The sequence below is a fragment of the Garra rufa genome, chromosome 12, assembly GCF_049309525.1.
Source record: "Garra rufa chromosome 12, GarRuf1.0, whole genome shotgun sequence".
NCBI lineage: Eukaryota > Metazoa > Chordata > Actinopteri > Cypriniformes > Cyprinidae > Garra > Garra rufa.
In genome coordinates, this window is record NC_133372.1 from 30,851,586 (window position 1) to 30,868,846 (window position 17,261).

General features: G+C 39.3%; 1 protein-coding gene across 1 annotated transcript in view; it reads right to left on the bottom strand.

The window, feature by feature from the left end:
- Positions 1-17,261, bottom strand: part of herc2 (HECT and RLD domain containing E3 ubiquitin protein ligase 2) — a 66,037-nt gene that overhangs the window by 26,129 nt on the left and 22,647 nt on the right. Inside the window, exons 17-52 of the mRNA XM_073851197.1 lie at positions 16,886-17,114; positions 16,495-16,619; positions 16,041-16,219; positions 15,742-15,895; positions 15,452-15,641; positions 14,699-14,884; positions 14,314-14,484; positions 14,124-14,227; positions 13,875-14,025; positions 13,529-13,743; positions 13,072-13,204; positions 12,806-12,933; positions 12,469-12,664; positions 10,115-10,245; positions 9,567-9,740; positions 9,332-9,472; positions 9,022-9,169; positions 7,980-8,171; positions 7,553-7,740; positions 7,248-7,440; positions 6,972-7,154; positions 6,012-6,196; positions 5,647-5,794; positions 5,367-5,563; positions 4,985-5,215; positions 4,306-4,444; positions 4,003-4,149; positions 3,500-3,642; positions 2,385-2,649; positions 2,105-2,247; positions 1,896-1,994; positions 1,650-1,818; positions 1,398-1,523; positions 556-664; positions 328-467; positions 54-244 (exon numbers count right to left, since the gene is read on the bottom strand). Of these exons, the coding sequence (XP_073707298.1) occupies positions 54-244; positions 328-467; positions 556-664; positions 1,398-1,523; positions 1,650-1,818; positions 1,896-1,994; positions 2,105-2,247; positions 2,385-2,649; positions 3,500-3,642; positions 4,003-4,149; positions 4,306-4,444; positions 4,985-5,215; positions 5,367-5,563; positions 5,647-5,794; positions 6,012-6,196; positions 6,972-7,154; positions 7,248-7,440; positions 7,553-7,740; positions 7,980-8,171; positions 9,022-9,169; positions 9,332-9,472; positions 9,567-9,740; positions 10,115-10,245; positions 12,469-12,664; positions 12,806-12,933; positions 13,072-13,204; positions 13,529-13,743; positions 13,875-14,025; positions 14,124-14,227; positions 14,314-14,484; positions 14,699-14,884; positions 15,452-15,641; positions 15,742-15,895; positions 16,041-16,219; positions 16,495-16,619; positions 16,886-17,114 (5,943 nt within the window). The remainder of the gene's footprint in view (positions 1-53; positions 245-327; positions 468-555; positions 665-1,397; positions 1,524-1,649; positions 1,819-1,895; positions 1,995-2,104; positions 2,248-2,384; positions 2,650-3,499; positions 3,643-4,002; positions 4,150-4,305; positions 4,445-4,984; positions 5,216-5,366; positions 5,564-5,646; positions 5,795-6,011; positions 6,197-6,971; positions 7,155-7,247; positions 7,441-7,552; positions 7,741-7,979; positions 8,172-9,021; positions 9,170-9,331; positions 9,473-9,566; positions 9,741-10,114; positions 10,246-12,468; positions 12,665-12,805; positions 12,934-13,071; positions 13,205-13,528; positions 13,744-13,874; positions 14,026-14,123; positions 14,228-14,313; positions 14,485-14,698; positions 14,885-15,451; positions 15,642-15,741; positions 15,896-16,040; positions 16,220-16,494; positions 16,620-16,885; positions 17,115-17,261) is intronic.

Below are 17,261 nucleotides of genomic sequence, written 5' to 3' on the forward strand. Positions count from 1 at the left end.
TTTTAATCAATTTAATGCAAGTTTTTGAATGGTATGCCTTTAATTAGACTGACCTTGCCCTGAGAGCCTGAGGACTGCCAGCATTGCTCTCCACAATCTATGAGCCGTGACGCCTGGTTAACAGAGGATGAAACACTGAGGTTCTTCACCACTCTGGACCACTCATCAATCAGCATGCCACGCTGACTGTTGTGATGTCTCTTCAGCTGCTTTCCTGAGCGCCCACTGAAGGTGGGTGACTGACCTGAAGGGAAATGATTAGGTTAAAATGTTGTAATGCTTAAAAAACAAAGTAGCTCTTGAACAACACAATACATTTTCCCAGACCTGGTTCATTTATTCGTCCAAATGAATGTCTAGGATTGTGTTTACGGGTCTTGAAACAGCTCTCACAAAAGTCAAAGTCATCACAGCTCCGACACTTAAACCTGGGGCCGTTTATAGGGAACATCTGACATCCATCACACCTAGGAAAAATGTGTAGAAACAAGAATATTTTATTTCGCTTATTTATTCTTTTATTGTCTAGATGATTTTCACTTGTACGCTATGTACCTGACACCAGGATGTACACTGGGAACAAGTTCCATCTCTGATAGCAGCCCAGTCCAGTGTGACTGCTGAGGAAAGTCCACTATCACATCTTTTCCATTGGCACTGAATGCTGGACACAAATGTTACATATTTATACAGAATGATGAAACCCAATCCAGCTCTCATTTATACGTTAAGAGAAAGCCCTGTGCTACAGGTTTGACACACAAATGGACAGTTCAATCAAATTTGATAAAAATACAAGTTTAGAATGTGAGGGCAAGCAGTTAAAGGATTAGTTCATTTCCAGAATAAAAAATTCCTGATAATTTAATCACCCCCATGTCATCCAAGATGTTCATGTCTTTCTTCAGTCAAAAAGAAATTAAGGTTTTTGAGGAAAACATTCAAGGATGTTTCCCCATATAACAGACTTTAAGTGAGTCCAATGGGTTAAAGGTGCAAATTGCAGTTTCAATGCAGCTTCACAGGTCTCTACACGATCCAAGCCTGGAAACAATAGGTCATTTTGTAAATTTGTATTTTTTTTTTTTTTTTAGCAAAACGACATTGTTTCACTAGATCAGACCCTTATTCCTCAGCTGGGATTGTGTAGAGCCCTTTGAAGCTGCACTGAAACTCCATTTTGGACCTTCGACCCGCTGGCTCCCATTGTAGTCTGCTATTTGAAGAAAAATCCTGAAGTGTTTTTCTCAAAAAACTTAATTTCATTGTGACTGGAGAACGACATAAACATTTTGAATGTCATGGGGGTGAGTAAATTAACAGGACATTTCTATATTTAGGGTGAACAATTGGTTTTATCCTGTGACAGGAAAACTGTTTAAATATAATCGTGTTACCTTTGACAACACCCACACTCCTGTGAGTGACAGATCCCCACTTGTACTTTGGCGTTGTGACCGAGGGCTTTACTCGCACTTTATCACCAATCTTTATATGAGATGGAGAACTCTGGGGAGGAAACCCTGGAAAATAGATAATTACTTTAATACAGCAAATCAATAAATAAACACAAATCCACTATAACTGACATCAAAAATAACTAAAGTATTAAATAAAGTGTTTAAAAGTAGAAAATAAAGACGATTTACCGAGCAGCTCAGTGTGGATGTAACGGACCCAGTAAGTTCCTCCTTTCTGCTGCCAGTCACACTGCACGTTCAGATCATGCAGGCCATCTCTGTCTAGCTTAATTACTTTCCCCACATCTCCCTCATATACTTCCTCATACGTTCTGCAGCACCGTACCATCATGCCCACCTGCAACACAAACAGGCATCAGCTCATATCATCCATTACCACTTGAAACCAGTAAATAAACAAGCCTAGCTCCTCACCTGAATGTTCTCTCTCACATATACAGCGTAATCATCATTGCTCTGGAAATCCGACCTCTTTTTGAACGTCTGACTCTCAGTCACCACAACCCCAGGTGGCTGATATGCAAGAGAAAGAATGTTTGTCATGCATTTAATGACTACAAGTGAATCTGCACCTCATATCTGGTGTGTGACGGATCATCGTGTGTATCTGCAATTATACGCACCACAGGGAAAGCTGGCTCAGGCTCCTCTAACTCTTCCAGCACCTCTTCATCAGAGTATTCATCTGATACAGTGTCTGCATCTGACAGATCTGTAATGTGAACATCTGGATGGTCCAACAACCAGCCCACCAATGCCTCTACACCTGAAACTCAAACATCCTAAATCAGTTGCTAGCAAAAAAACTTATTTTTAAGGGTTGGAACTTTGAGTACTCAAGCATGTAGTACAGACATTGAATTCAATTTAACATCTCAAAAACTTTATCTATTGGTGCATTACCTGGCACTCCAGAAGCGCCTGTGGTTCCAGACAGTGATTTAAGGGCAAATTCAATGTTTTTCCTTTGAAAGCCCATCTCCATTAGCTGCAGGACGATGGGAGCAGGGGGCACAGGCGAAGTCTTGTGTTTCTTTTGCTTGGGTGGGCGCATATGCTGCACGGTGACCGGTGTGGTGGCCTCGCTGGAGCTGCTGTCCTCAAACAAGGGGGAGGATGGGTGCGTGGATTCAACCGCCAGGTACTGACACACAGCCAGAGCAGCCGCCTAAATTTGAAATTCATAGAAAAAAATAAATAAATAGAAGAACTGGGTGATGAAACATCTAGGCTGGTAACTGAAAGATCACAATCACAAAGTTCTATTAACAGCATCTGAGACACAATGTTGATTACCACAATAACTATAAAGTGTTTGAAAGTAGCATGTTATGACATCTTACCACATTGCATTAATTTTTTTTAAAAGTACAAACAATAACAGTGAAATATTATTAACAATTAAAATAAGTGTTGTGATTTTAATATATTTTACAACTAAATTTATTCATATGAGGGTAAAGCTCTTTTTCAGAGAAATGTAAATTATTATAAAAATATTTGTATATTATATTACATTATTTATTATATTTTATATTATATTCAGTGCTGCACAATGATTAATCATGAATAATCGCAATAAATTGAATCCAAAATAAATGCTTGTGCACATAATGTGTGTGTATGGTGTATATTTATTTGTGATGTTTCTATATTTAATATATTTATATATAATATAAATTATATGAATATAAATCTAGACATGTAAATACATGTAAATATTTTTAAATTAAATACTGTATGTGTGTGTGTCTTTATCTATAAATAATAAATATAAACAGTACACATACATTATATAAACAAAAACTTTTGTTTTGGATAAGATTAATATATTATATTATATTATATTATATTATATTATATATTATAATTATTGTAAATTGTATTATATAAAACAAAACAAAAAAATACAGCATTAGCTATAATTTAAGTCTTTGGGTCAATGAGCCAGATAGTTTGCCATTATATTAGCAAAAGGTTCAATAAAAATGTTAAAGATATGCAAGTACGGTCTCTACCTCCAACTCTTGGCGGTGGAATATGGCTTTGATGGGAGACGGTTGAGTGGATGCTGATAGCAGCTGCTGGAGGAGGATGAGGGGAGGCTGAGGACCCTCAGGAGACAAATCTCCCACATCAGGAGACGACGCACACTGATCCTCTGAACACAAAAACATAACATAAGCAAGCACATTACAAACCTGTCCAGAGAAGACACTCTTTAAAATCAGTCTTAAAAACAAATCTACACATGACCACCAGGGGGTAGTGCTGTGATACAACTGAACTCAATTCAGTCATTTCCAGTACATTATAATCAGTTAACAGATATTCAGTCCTCATCACTGCTGCATTTTCTGGTTGGTGTGTGAGCTGTGAGAAACTTATCACTTATGACACCAAAAGCATTGAAAGATAATTGCAGAGAGAGGAAGACGAGAGCAACTGTGTGAAACGGGGCATCAGAAATGCTTTTGGTTTGAAACTAGACGCAAGATCAAGAGTGACATTTTGGTCTTACCTGTAGGATTGGGGCTGACGTCTATGACAGCTGCCTGCGAAAGAATCTGTCGGAGTTTGTCCTGGTGTGAGAGTAGAGCACGTGCTGCCTTCAAGATGTACAGTCTGAGCTGCTGACACCGCAATAAATGCACATCCACCTGATCCGCTGCAATGACAAATGCACAAACCAGAATATTTATTATCATACATAAGATCAGTTTGTGTGTAACAGATGTTTTTGCACTGACAATTGAATGAAGTCCATTTCTTTCCCCCATCAGATCATCCAAATGACATTTTATTTGTGATGCATGTGGTGTACCCGTAAGTCCTCTGCTTAGGGATTTCTTCATGCGTTGTTTCTCTAGCTTGCTTCCTGCCAAGTTGACTAGCTGGGCCCACACAGTCAGCATAGGATCAGTGAAGGGCAGGTTCTGAACACTAAATGGAACCATATAAATCTGCAAAGATATCCAGACAGACAGAAAATAAACAAATGTATATATGTATTATATATTATATAATGTGCATTATATTATATAATATATAATACATATATACATTATGCATTAACTGTTTAAAAGTTTAAGGTCAACAAGATTTTTTTTAGTGTTTCAAAAGAAGTGTTATGTTCAAAAAGGCTGCAGTTATCTGATCAAAAATAAAGTAATATTTAGAAAAAATGTCATTTTTAATGATGCCATGATTAAAAGAAGTTTTAAAAGAGTGTGTGTGTGTGTGTGTGTGTGTGTGTGTGTGTGTGTGTGTGTGTGTGTGTGTGTGTGTATGTATGTATGTATGTATGCATGCATGTATGTATGTATGTATGTATGTATGTATGCATGCATGCATGTAAATGTATCCTTGACTTTTTACAGACCCCAAACTTTTGAACAGTAGTTTACACATAATAAAAATAAAGAACACTGAGTGGAATAATGTATTCCACAATGCAATGCGCTTAATTTGGGAAGTTATACTGTGTGTTGACGCATATGTACCGGTTTGAGCTGACTGAGCAGGCAGACTTTGCAGTTCCTCATCTCATGAAACTGAACAGTTATTCGTCCTTTAGGTGTGATGCGAGTCACAGTGCCCTCTCCATATTCCTCATGAACCACAGGTCCTCCTAGACGCAGGCGGTCATCTATCCCACCAATGACCGCCAAAACTGCCATCAGACTGCCCACCGCAGGGGCTTCTGCATTGGGAAGGTAGTCTTCAAGCACAACCTGATTGAAACACAAATGTAGAAAAATTCAACATCGTCTAAACAGACCTCAAAAGTTTTATAGTTTTATTTAGTATAAAACTTCCATTATTTCACAACACTATTATTAGTTGGATAATGAATATGAAAACACATTAAAATTCGACTTGTACCGCTTCAGTGTGTCTGCCTGCCATGACATCACCAATACCACTCAGCTGGGAGTTAATGTATTCATTAATAAGGCCATTCCACTGGCCAAGGGAGTGAAGAATACGCAGTACGGCCACTATCTCCTCTGCTAGGGTACTGCTGTGAGTGGCTGTCAGAGAGGCTTGGGGGCGGGACTTTCTCCTACGCATTGAACCTTCTGTAAAGCACAAAACAGTATTAGTATTTGTACAACCTCACAAAGAGCAGCCACTGAGAAAGGAGTTGAAAAATGTACAGTACCCCTGAGGAGGGGCAGATCTGAGGAACAAGTGCTGAGCAAGCTGCCGAGGAACCCAAAAAGCTTTTCCACAAGAAACTTCATATCTTGAGAACGCTCTGTCTTGTCCCAGGATGGTAAAACAGCCTGTAGAAGCCGCAGGGCAAGAATCTGCCAGGGGGGTGAGGAAAGATGGATTAAAACGTAGCACTAAATGGATCCTGTCAAAAGCACTGTTGTGTGACACGCGTTTTAGCCCTGTGGTACTCATGAAGTTTTTAGATTGACAATTATACAGTAATGAGACAAGAAAAGCTCTCATCCTCTTGGTAAATGCAGTTAGAACTTATAGCTAGTGTTGAATGGAACCAGAATGCAATGCTGGTACCTGTCTCTGTAGTGTGACTGCAGTGAAGGACTGGTGGCCCTCCACAATGCGTATGAGCAGATTGATCCAGGCAGAGGAGCTCAGGGTACTGCACATCTGGGGCATGAGAGCTATACTGCGAATAAATCCCAGAGTGCACCAGTTCCTGTGCTGCTCACGGGACACCAGTTTGTGAGATGAACAACCTAAAAAAAGAGAGAGAGGAATATGGTTAAAATACAATTAAAGCATGGGGTTCAAATATAATACATATAATATATGTATTAAACAGTTGAAGTCAAAAGTTTACATACACCTTGCAGAATCTGCATCATACAAAATGCATGTTTTTTTTTTTAATTTAGGACTGACCTGAATAAGATATTTGATATAAAAGATGTCTACATATAGTCCACAAAAGAAAATAATAGCTGAATTATACAAATTACTCCTTCCAAAAGTTCACATACACTTGATTCTTAATACTGTGTTGTAACTTTTTTTTTTGTTTAGGGATAGTTGTTCGAGTCCCTTGTTTGTCCTAAACATGTTCTTTTTTCTGCATTTCTGTGTATTTGAACCCTTTTCAACAATGACTGTATGATTTTGAGATCCATCTTTTTACACTGAGGACAACTGAGGGACTCAGATGCAATTATTACAGAAAATTCAAACGCTCACTGAGGCTTCAGAAGGAAACGCAATGAATTATTAATTTTAAGATCAGGGAAAATTAAACTTATTAGGTCTTCTTGGAAACAAATATCTTCTGTAGCTTCTGAAGGGTAGTACTAGATGAAAAAATTATGATATTTAGGCAAAATAAGAAAAATGTACACATCTTTATTCTGTTCAAAAGTTTACACCCTTGGCTGTCAATGCATTGTGTTTCATTGCAGATTCTGCAAGGTGTATGTAAACTTTTGACTTTAACTGTAGTTACAATAATATGTATTATATTATAAAAAACTGTTTTGTTACCAGTCTTGTCATTGGCTCCACTCTCCACCAGGATCCTGAGTAGACCACACAGAGTGCTAACAGCATCAACCTGCATCACCTCAGCATAAATCCCAGAGGATAGTGATAGTGTCTTCAACAGATTAACTGTACTGGTCATCATAATTGCAGTGGGGTGAACACTCTTTTCCATCACCTCCCCTTCTGAGAGAAAGAGGTAAAGGTTGTATAAATCAACAAGGTAATGTCAACTGAGACTGGGCAGTAAATGACACCCTGCCGAAGTGCATCACAAACCTGTGTCGTCTTCCGTGTCGGAGTCTTCTGTTGCCGGTTGGGTGGCAGGTGGCGGCTCGGCCAGTTTAAGGTCATACTTGCCCTCTTTGCCCATTCTGTAGGAATTGGTGCTGCTGGTGTCCCACTGGACACGAATCCAGCCATCTTCTCCCAACTCCCCAATCACACGCCCCAGACCTGGTGGTGGTCCATCCTAACAACACACCCCAAACAGAAACCTGAATAAACTGACCTGACAATGCTTTGATGTCCAAACTTACAATGAAGAAGTGTATACAAATGCAAACACATCAGCTTTAACTTACTTGATCTCCCCATTTCCAGTCAGGTCCTCTCATCACCCTAGTGCCAATCTTCATCATAGCTGCTAACTCTGGACCAGAGGCAGGGAGAGGGGTGGGGGCCGTCTCCTTTCTGGACTCCTCGAGAACTGTAGCTGACCCTCCATGAGCTACAGAGCTCAGCTCCTCCTCACTGCTATCACAGCTGGGACCTGTGTAATACAATGGCGACAAATACACAATCAAATTGCAAAACACACTAAACAGTATTAGACCAGTCTGTCCCCATTGAAAAAAGAACCCTATGAATGTGACCCTATATAAGAGATCAACTGACCTCAGAAAAGAACTTACCTTACCATATACAAAAAAAGTCAATTTGACCCCATAGCACTTATAAAATAAAACACATCTGATTTAAGAAGCAATCAAGTCAAGAGAAGGTTCTAACCAATGAGTCGAAGAACACTCTGGGTGAGGGCGAGGATGCCAGAGTTCAACAGGAGACTGAGGCTGTTGGCTCCATGTTTGAGAGTGAGCATATGGAGCATGGCTAGCAGGAAGCGTGCCTGAGGAATGGTACCCAGACTGGGGCCTGCAGGGTTCTCATTAGTTATTGTCTGCAGAGGCACTGGCTGCACACCTGGAGGAGAGGAAACAACACTCAGCAATACTAAATAAGGCAAAGACTAAATGTGACCCTGGACCACAAAACCAGTAATAAGGGTCAATTTTTAGAAATTGAGATATCACTAAAAGCAGAATAAATAAGCTTTCTATTGCAGTATGGTTTATTAGGATAGGCCAATACTTAGCCAAGATACAACTATTTGAAAATCTGGAATCTAAGGGTGCAAAAATTGTTAGGGTCTTCATGAAATGTCTGTAACATACTTTGTTTAAAATTCCTCAATGGTGGTGTAAAAGAACACCCTTTTTATCCTGTCAAAAACAGCTCTGTTCACAGTGACCCATTTCGGTGCAGGTCTCTTTAAATGATTATTCCACCCCTCTCTTCCATTTTTTTTGTGCATTAGGTGGTGCATTACCATCAAAAAAAAATTAATCCACTGTGTCCTCAGTGGCTCTGATGTCAGATGAACCTTATGTTCACATCCAATTACAAAAAGCTTTTGGGACTGCTCAGTAAGGCGTCATACTGTTTAGAAAATCTAAACTGATTAATAATTGAGACCGTTTGGGTTTTTGGGGGGTTAAAGAAAAAGGAGTGAATGGATTTTTACCCTTTTAGGATTATTGCGTCCACACACTGCTTAGGCACATTTACATGCAAACAACATGTAAAAGTGAATTTTCATTCCAAGTAAATTTAGCTAATTTTGCTTGGCCTTGGTCAGCATAATAGGCTTCTTTCAAACTAAATAAAACAATCTTACTGATCCCAAATGTTTGAGTAGTTAGTGCACTTAAATTAATTAAATGGGTTTTATAATTATTGTAATTGTTTGGGAATAGTAAAATGACAAACATACCCAGCTCTTTGAACTTTACACTGGCCTCCAACAAGATGTTGCGGATATTCTGGATGGACCAGGCATAAAGCTTCCCGAACGTCACCTCCAGCAACATGCGGTTAAATGGAGGAATGAGATCTACATCCTTTAGACAATCAGCCAGCGGCTCTCTATCAAGGCAAAACAGATATTAATGTAAATACAAACCAATGTAAATTTACAAGACACCATGGGCTAACCTCTATAACAAAATACACTGCAAAACAAAATAATCTTATTAAAAACAACATAAAAAAACTTCCTGCTTGAAGATCTTATATCTTTATACTTGCCCAAAATTGGTCCCTTCTGGTATGACTCTCTGCCAACCACAGAGCATGGCATACTGTACAGAGGGCAGGAGGAAATTTTTGGATGCCAGCTTCAACATAGTGTCTATACCCTCCAGCCTGACCTCAGCTCGCTCCAACTGTACACAAGTGTCACATAATATCAGGTTTTTTATGCCACATTAATGTCATTTTGTTCAGAACTGCCTTTTTAGGCAACTACATTTTAACTACCTGTTTAAGGAGGCACTTTCTCATCTTTTCCACATCCAGCGGTTCCTCTTTCAAGGCAAACTCAACGATGGCGCTCATGAGGCTGGACTGAGAGAAGGAGCCCTGAACGCTGTGCCTTAACCAGCGGTACTTCTGAACACTGCCTATGGTGTTTAACAGAGGCTGCCACTTATCCTGCTACAAGATAAAAGAAGAAAATTAATACGGCTGTCAATCAATTCAAATTTTAATAAAATGAAATACATGACATGCTTAAGTACACTGCATAAACTGCTGCACTCAAGCAGCAAATTCAACTGAAAAAGATGCTGTTGAAGGGGAAGGTATTTAAAGCAACTTTGAAAGGAACTGTCCTGTAGCTCTAACACATGCAGATAACACCTAGATGTCAGAGCCAGACATGCAAGAGTTATTTATAGACACACACCACAGCTGTGAAAGTCTCATCAGATCTTACTGAGACGTGTATAATTCAATTAGAGAAAGCACAGGAGAGAGAGAGATGGAGAAAGAAAGAAAATACTAAGGGTAAATGGAAAACGGCAAACCTTTGGGGCTTTGACAGTGGTTTGCTTCTTGTCCACAGGGGCAGGGCTGATAGGAGCAGGAAGCTCCTCGTTGGTCCCTTCCCTCTCCATCTTACACTCCTCCAGATCAGCTGACTCTGACTTCTTAGGCACTGAGAGATTAAGCAAACCATGGTATAATTATAAACTAGGGATGTAACAATATTATCAATATCAGCATGGTCACACAATGATATGAAACGATAGGTCTTCAAGGCAAAAAGTGTAGTTTATAAAAAATATTTAAACTTCGCATTCTAACACAAGTCTTGAAAGTTGTGTTTTGAGCCATTATACTTTGACATAGTATCTGTCAAATAAACTAAAACCGAAAGCACAATATGAAAATCATCAAGTCTGTTTTTGCTGTTTCACTTTGTTTCGGCAATTAGCTCATTATCTGGTGTTTTCCGCACCTCAGAACGGCTCCGTTCACAGAGAATGAATGCAGAAAACTCGTTTATTGGGAACGCAATGGCCACCAGTTATGCTTTATTTTCCTGGCAGATGATTACAACATTTCACTAGATTTGTAGTAAGACACTTTTCCTTCAAAATAAAAGCTCTCTTGCCACTTCCGTCAAAATAAAAGCTTAAAAGTGCAGTATGAATTGCTGATAGCTAGCAGTTTAAATGGGTAATGTTACTGCAGTCCAAATTCATTTTGGCTTTAAATTTGTTTGGCTTCCTAAAACAGCAGTGTGAATGTAATTTAGACTGAGACTTTGGCTCAATCCCAATTCTACCCCTTACCCCTACACTTAGCCCTACCCCTCCGTTTGGCGCGTTCACGTGAAGGGGTAGGGGTGTCTCATTTCTCTTTTGGTTGGAGGGGTAGGGGTAAGGGGAAGGGCCAGATAGCCCTCCAAACGAAGATTTTTCAGGACCTCACTTCAAACGAAGGGCTAAGAGAAATTTCCAACATGGCTGCTCACTCGAGCAAGCAGACTCGTAAATATAAGTAAATTTTGCCTTTAATAAGGATTTTCATGACAATGTTTCATTATATGTATATTACCTTCAATCTTGTGTTTGTGTTTATGGTGTTGTTTTGTAAATAAACGTTTGCAAAAAAATCGCTAAAGTTTGCTAGCAGATAGCACTGATTGCACGATATTACAAAATATATTTTTATGTCATATACACTTGACTGCATGTTAGAAACATGAAAGACCAGTGGCACGGCAATTTGCAACGGTGGTGTAGTGGATGTACGCAGGTAACGTATATGGTGTATACACACTTTCACTTTTTAAATCCCCTCTGATGCGCATTATTCATTGTCCTGCATTCGCCAAAATCATGGCAGTCCACCACATCCAGTCATGTGAATAAATGTAAATATTCGCTCAAAACACCCAATAAAGGCAGTGATGATGCAGTCAGGACCGTGGAGCCGGCTTGCTTTGAAATGTATTTAATGATTGCGCCTAATGCACCTGCGCCCGCTCAGCGCACCAGTAATTTAAATCAGTACATAATAATAAAAACGATACCTTACAAATAAAAAGAAGCTGATTTTTACGATCAGAAATTTCTTAAACCAGTGAACCCCTGTAAACATTTTAGTCCAAGGATCCAGAAAACGAATGCGTTCAAATAGAAAGTTCAAAACGAAATTCACAAATGAAGCATATATACTTCTCCAGGCACCACTACACTGATTAGCAATTTGCCGCGCATGTGATAATGCGTTGTTTGTTTTGCTTATGGCCACATGTGAATGAACGGTGCGTACACCGTACATTTGTACTTATTGCAACATGACAACATTTTGACATCTTGGAATGAGTGATAAACATCTGCGCATGTCCTCTGACGTAACATTAGGAACTAGCGACAACCTATGATGACGTATCACAGTGTTGTAGTGGTGTCCCATTTCTTAGGGGAAATATTTTAGCCCTTCCCCTTTACACTTTGTTTCAAGGGACAAGGGGAAGGGGCGAGGGGTAGGCGAAGGGGTAGAAAATAGAATTGGGATTGGGCCTTTATATCACAAATAATAAGAGGGTTGAGTCCCCTTTAAAGTTCAGGAACAAGTCAATTCACTAACTTTTTCTGACTTAAGTTTTCTTAGTTAGAAACATGGGTTGGAGCTCTAATTTTGAACTCTCAAAGTGCATTAGATAGAATAATTTAACTTTAAAATGTACAAAATGTATTTTTTTTCCCAATTCTTAATTTGTCTTTTTTTTTATATTGCAATAAATATTATATTGTAGATTTTATATAACAATATTAATGTATCATGAGATTTTGATATTGTTAAATCCCTATTATAAACTAAACATTTGTTTACACAGAACATTTAAATGAACAGTTAGACCTATTACCTCTCTTTTTGCGGCGGTCTCTGATCAGTTTCTGCGTGATCCTCTTCCAGCGAGGCTGAGAGCTCAGCAGCTTCAGTTTGGAGACTATTGACAGGTCGTTACTGACAGCAGGCCTGAGCTCATTAAACAGGAAACGCAGCCTCTCGATCACTGGGGCGCACACCTCCTTATAAGAGCGGCCTTGCTCCTGGTGTGTCTGTACCAGACAGGGAAAAGATCAGGGAAGAAGGGAAGTCATCATGGTGTAAATGACAAGGTGACATCACCCAGCATTAGCATGTATTAAAATGATAAAAAAAATAAAATAATAATTATTAAAAAAAATTATTTAGCTTACTTTAATCAAAGAACACTTGGCCTGGTACACCATTCGACACACGTCAATCACAGATTTGGGGAGGGACCTCTGTTTCCCCTGGTCCACACCCAAGGCATATTGATCAACAAGTGAGAGGGCGACATGACCTGTATAAGAAAACAGAAAATGACAGTAACAATGACAACTCTTTTCTAAGTTTTTGGCTAGCTCATAGAACAGGATTTCAGAAATAAGATACAAAGCAGACACTATCGTTCAGTACAAACAAGCACTTTTTAAGTTACCAAGGTCCTGGTGCTTGAGAAGGCAGCAGAGCAGCAGGCGGCCCACTTCCTCTACAGGATGTTCTGGCGGAAAAGTGATGGGAGTTATGAGATGGTACTGTTTACAGCACCGCTCGATTTGGCATAGGAAATCCTGGAGCAAATAAGAAAGAATCCAACATTAACCATCAGAACACATTCCAAATCATATAGTTTCTTTCCTGACAAACAATCTGACAGCAAAATATTAGGAAATAGGCTGTATACAGGGTTCATACAGATACTGCAAATTGGACTTTAAGCACTACATTTTTGCGTTTTATGTTTCAAGCACTTTTAAAAAACCTCTTCAGGAATATTTCTATTTTTAAAGGTTTTCCAGTCAAATTCTAGTACTTAATACACAAGTATACTCTGTGTATAATAGGTAATACTAAATAAAGAGACAAATAAATGATAGTCTTTCACTGTGTATGACCTTCACAGTGTGGTCCTGGGTGTTGTTGTCAGCGATGGCCTGCAGGAAGGGCTGGGCATGATCGCTCAAGGTGATTCTGCGGCAGTAGAGTTTGGCTTTGTCTGGTGTGGTGGTCCCAGGAGAGCTGCAGTGGTCTTCATCCTTCTCCTCATTATAATTGTAGTGGATCTGACTCGTCTGAAGACCACCAAAGAAAATCGATGACTGGAGCCATTCTGGAAGGTAAAAGATTAAAAGTGATTTAAAATGTGAAATATATTTTATATATACCATGTTTTACTTTTTTTTTTTTTTTAATAAACCACTGAAACGTTTGCAATAATATAACCTAAATATAAAGACTCACTGGCACATTCTAACTCTATGCGGGAGAGAGGGGTGCTCATAGCCAGATATGAGGCATGTAGCCCCAGTAGCAGACCAAGGTTCCTCTCAGCATCTATCAGAGGTGAGGATAGACTGCTCAGGTCAGGCGTTGTCACCATTTCCTGGTTGGGCTGGAGAAAGACATAGCCAAAAACAAGAAGAAACATGAAGTCCAAACATTATAAACAGTATAAAGCAGGTTGAAACTGTAATATAAAGTCAGACAGACCTCCATGTATTGTCCCACGCAAAAAGCTTGCATGAATTCTCTGATGTCTTCAACCTGGAGAGCGGCCTCTAAAGCTACCACAGGATCTTCTCCAGCAAACTGAGCTGTTGGGGAGAAAACAGATGTCAATAAACTTAGAAACCTTTATATTTGAAAACGAATTCCAATAGTTTTAGGAATGTTGTTATACCAAGGATGCTGTTCCCAGTTAGAGTTTGAGTCTGGAAGTCTTTAATGTCATAAACCTTCCCATCAATAACAGTCCAGAAGCCGCCATCTTTGTTATGATTCTCCAGGTCAGCTTTGCGGATAAGCGACACTTCTTCATTGTTCTTTGAGCTCGACCCATTGAAAAAGAATCCTGCAAAGAAAGAGAGGCTCAGCTAATTGTGTTACTTTTATTCTTTCAAATATCTTTAGTAAACCAAACTAAAACTCAACATGTAAAGAATAATTTAGTCAACATTTAGTTAATCACATTTACTATAAATATATACTTGATTAAAGCATTACTCAATTAGGCAATCAGACCATCTTGGTTATGAAGAAAGTGTGTACATTGATCTTTCACATACCCATGAGTCCAGGCCAGGCGAGATCCTCATTATCATCCCTCTCCATACCAGGGGCAAGATGGTTAAAACGGTCCACATGCTCCAGAAGAGCAGCGAGGAGAGGAATGGATCCAGTCTCCTGCATTAGGCCAGGATCACGGGTCAGAAGAAGCACTATGGACACAATCAACTCTGGTAGCAAAACACCTGGAGGATGAAAAAACAGGAAGGTTTGCAAACAAAAATGCTTCAGAGACTTCAGAAGAAAAAAATAACAGTACATAGGTTTGGAATGACATGAGGGTAAAAAATTTTCAGAACTTAAATAATAATAATGCTAGAATTATTCTGAAGCTGTAACTTAAATGTGATCCTGGTCCACAAAACCAGTCATAATGGTCAGTTTTGTGAAACTGAGATATTTATACATCATCTGAAATCTGAATAAATAAGCTTTCCATTGTTGTATGCTTTGTTAGGATAGGGCAATATACAACAATTTGAAAATCTGGAATCTTAGCAATGCATATTACTAACGAAAATTAAGTTTCGATATATTTATGGTAGGAAATTTACTAAATATCTTTGGAACATGATCTTTACTTGATACCCTAATGATTTTTGGCAAAAAACAAAAATCTATAATTTTGACCCATACAATGTATTTTTGGCTATTGCTACAAATATACCCATGCAACTTAAGACTGGTTTTGTGGTCCAGGGTCACAAATATGGTGAATGTTATATATTAATAAATGAAATAGCATTTTTTACCTGTGAGATCTCCTTCAAGGACACGTGCCACTTCTGCAAAGTGACGATGACTGTTGAGGGCGATGCTGGTGGCCACAGGAAGAATATCTCCAATGTGTGTGCACAGCAAAGCCATGTACTTCTTCAAGAGAGACCCCACTCCCAAAATCTCAGAGTGACTCAAAGCTGTGACAACAAGAGATACTGTTGACTGGATGCTCAAATGGTGGCTTCCGTATCAAATTTTCAGAAAAAAAAAAAAAAAATGTTTTCTACTTACTGTATCCTCCCACTCCCACAGTGCCACTGACGCCAACATACAACTTGCAGACCAACAGCCTCTGAAAGCGCAGCAGTAGATCCAGAGAGGCAGAGCGCTCCTTGCTAACCTGCTCCGTATCTTGGCAGTTTGAGATTCGCCGTGCCACATCTTTAAGACGAGCTATAGTCTGTGAGGCAATGTTTCTACAGAACAAAACACAAGGCAAAGTGTTACTACAGTCTATGAATTTAATTTAATTTAATTAATTTTAATTTAAGTTAATTTTTTGCTAAAACCCTGTGTAAGATTTCATGTATTGAACACAGTAAAGTGAATCTTCTGCTGTACCTGAGCAGCTGCTGGACCAGCTGGACCAATGGAAGGCTCTGTTTGTTTGTTGATTCATAAATGCCGGTGTTGATCAGGTCTTTGTCTAGTGTGGTGCGACAGCGATGCAGAGAGGAGGCACTGGCTTCCTGCTCATCAATTTCCTTCTCTTTCTGTGCCTCTTTCTTTGCCTCGATATCCTAATAGAAGATAAGCAGAGAAAGAAGTTAACTGGAATGTCAAACAAAAATGAAGAGAAAAAACAAATCAAACCAAAATTAAATAACTTAACGCGTTTCAGATAACAGATTACACAATCAATTAAGATTTAAATGATTTTTGACACTTTTCCCTCAGGGGTCATGAATCTGTTTTCTCTTCTGTATGGTTTTGGCAGAGCTTTGTTGAATGTTGCAGATATAAGGCATGAAGGGTGAATAAATGATGAAGTGACTAATGAATAAAACATGCTGACCTGGATCTCAGCCGTGATGGCAGCGTTCAAAGCGGACTCCAGCCCTCCGTCCGCCATCAGACTACTAACCAAGAGGTCGATCATGAAGCGACGGCCAGGACTTACACTCATCTCATTAGCAGATGCTTAAAAAAAAACAAAAAAACAGAGAAATGCTTTTGACATCAAAGGCATGATTGAAAAACATAACCTTGACTTGTTTTTTTTGCACATCACATTATATTCTGTGGTGGCAATTTATCCACAGATGTTGCTAGATGTATGCCAACTGCATATAATTAAGAGTAACAATGGAGCATCATGAAAGACAGCACTGACTATTAATAGAGAGATGCAAATAGTACTGGGTGTTAATCTAGCAGTTTTCCAAACACAGAATTCATGCACTGACCTGCATTGGGCAGCAGTGAGGACAGGGCTCTTGCTCTTTCCTCCGCAGTGGGCAGTAGCACTGACCAGCCACTCTGGAGCACGGCCTGGGCGGCCGCCTGCACAGTGATTAAAACCCCGGCGTTGCTGGCCAGCGTCACCACCGTCTGCTTGAGGTTATTAAGCAGGCCACTTCCCAGGCCCAGACCTAGCTCTTCAGGGTCCACCTGGTTACTGATGGCTGCATGGAGCTGGAACAGATACAATACAATGGCAATATAAATTTCTAGGTGACCTATCCTTTTAAGAGGACATTTAAGCTCTACCATTCAAACAGGTATTTTAGAATAAACCCAGACAGCACATGTACATCTGCAAGATGCCTGTTAAATATCTCT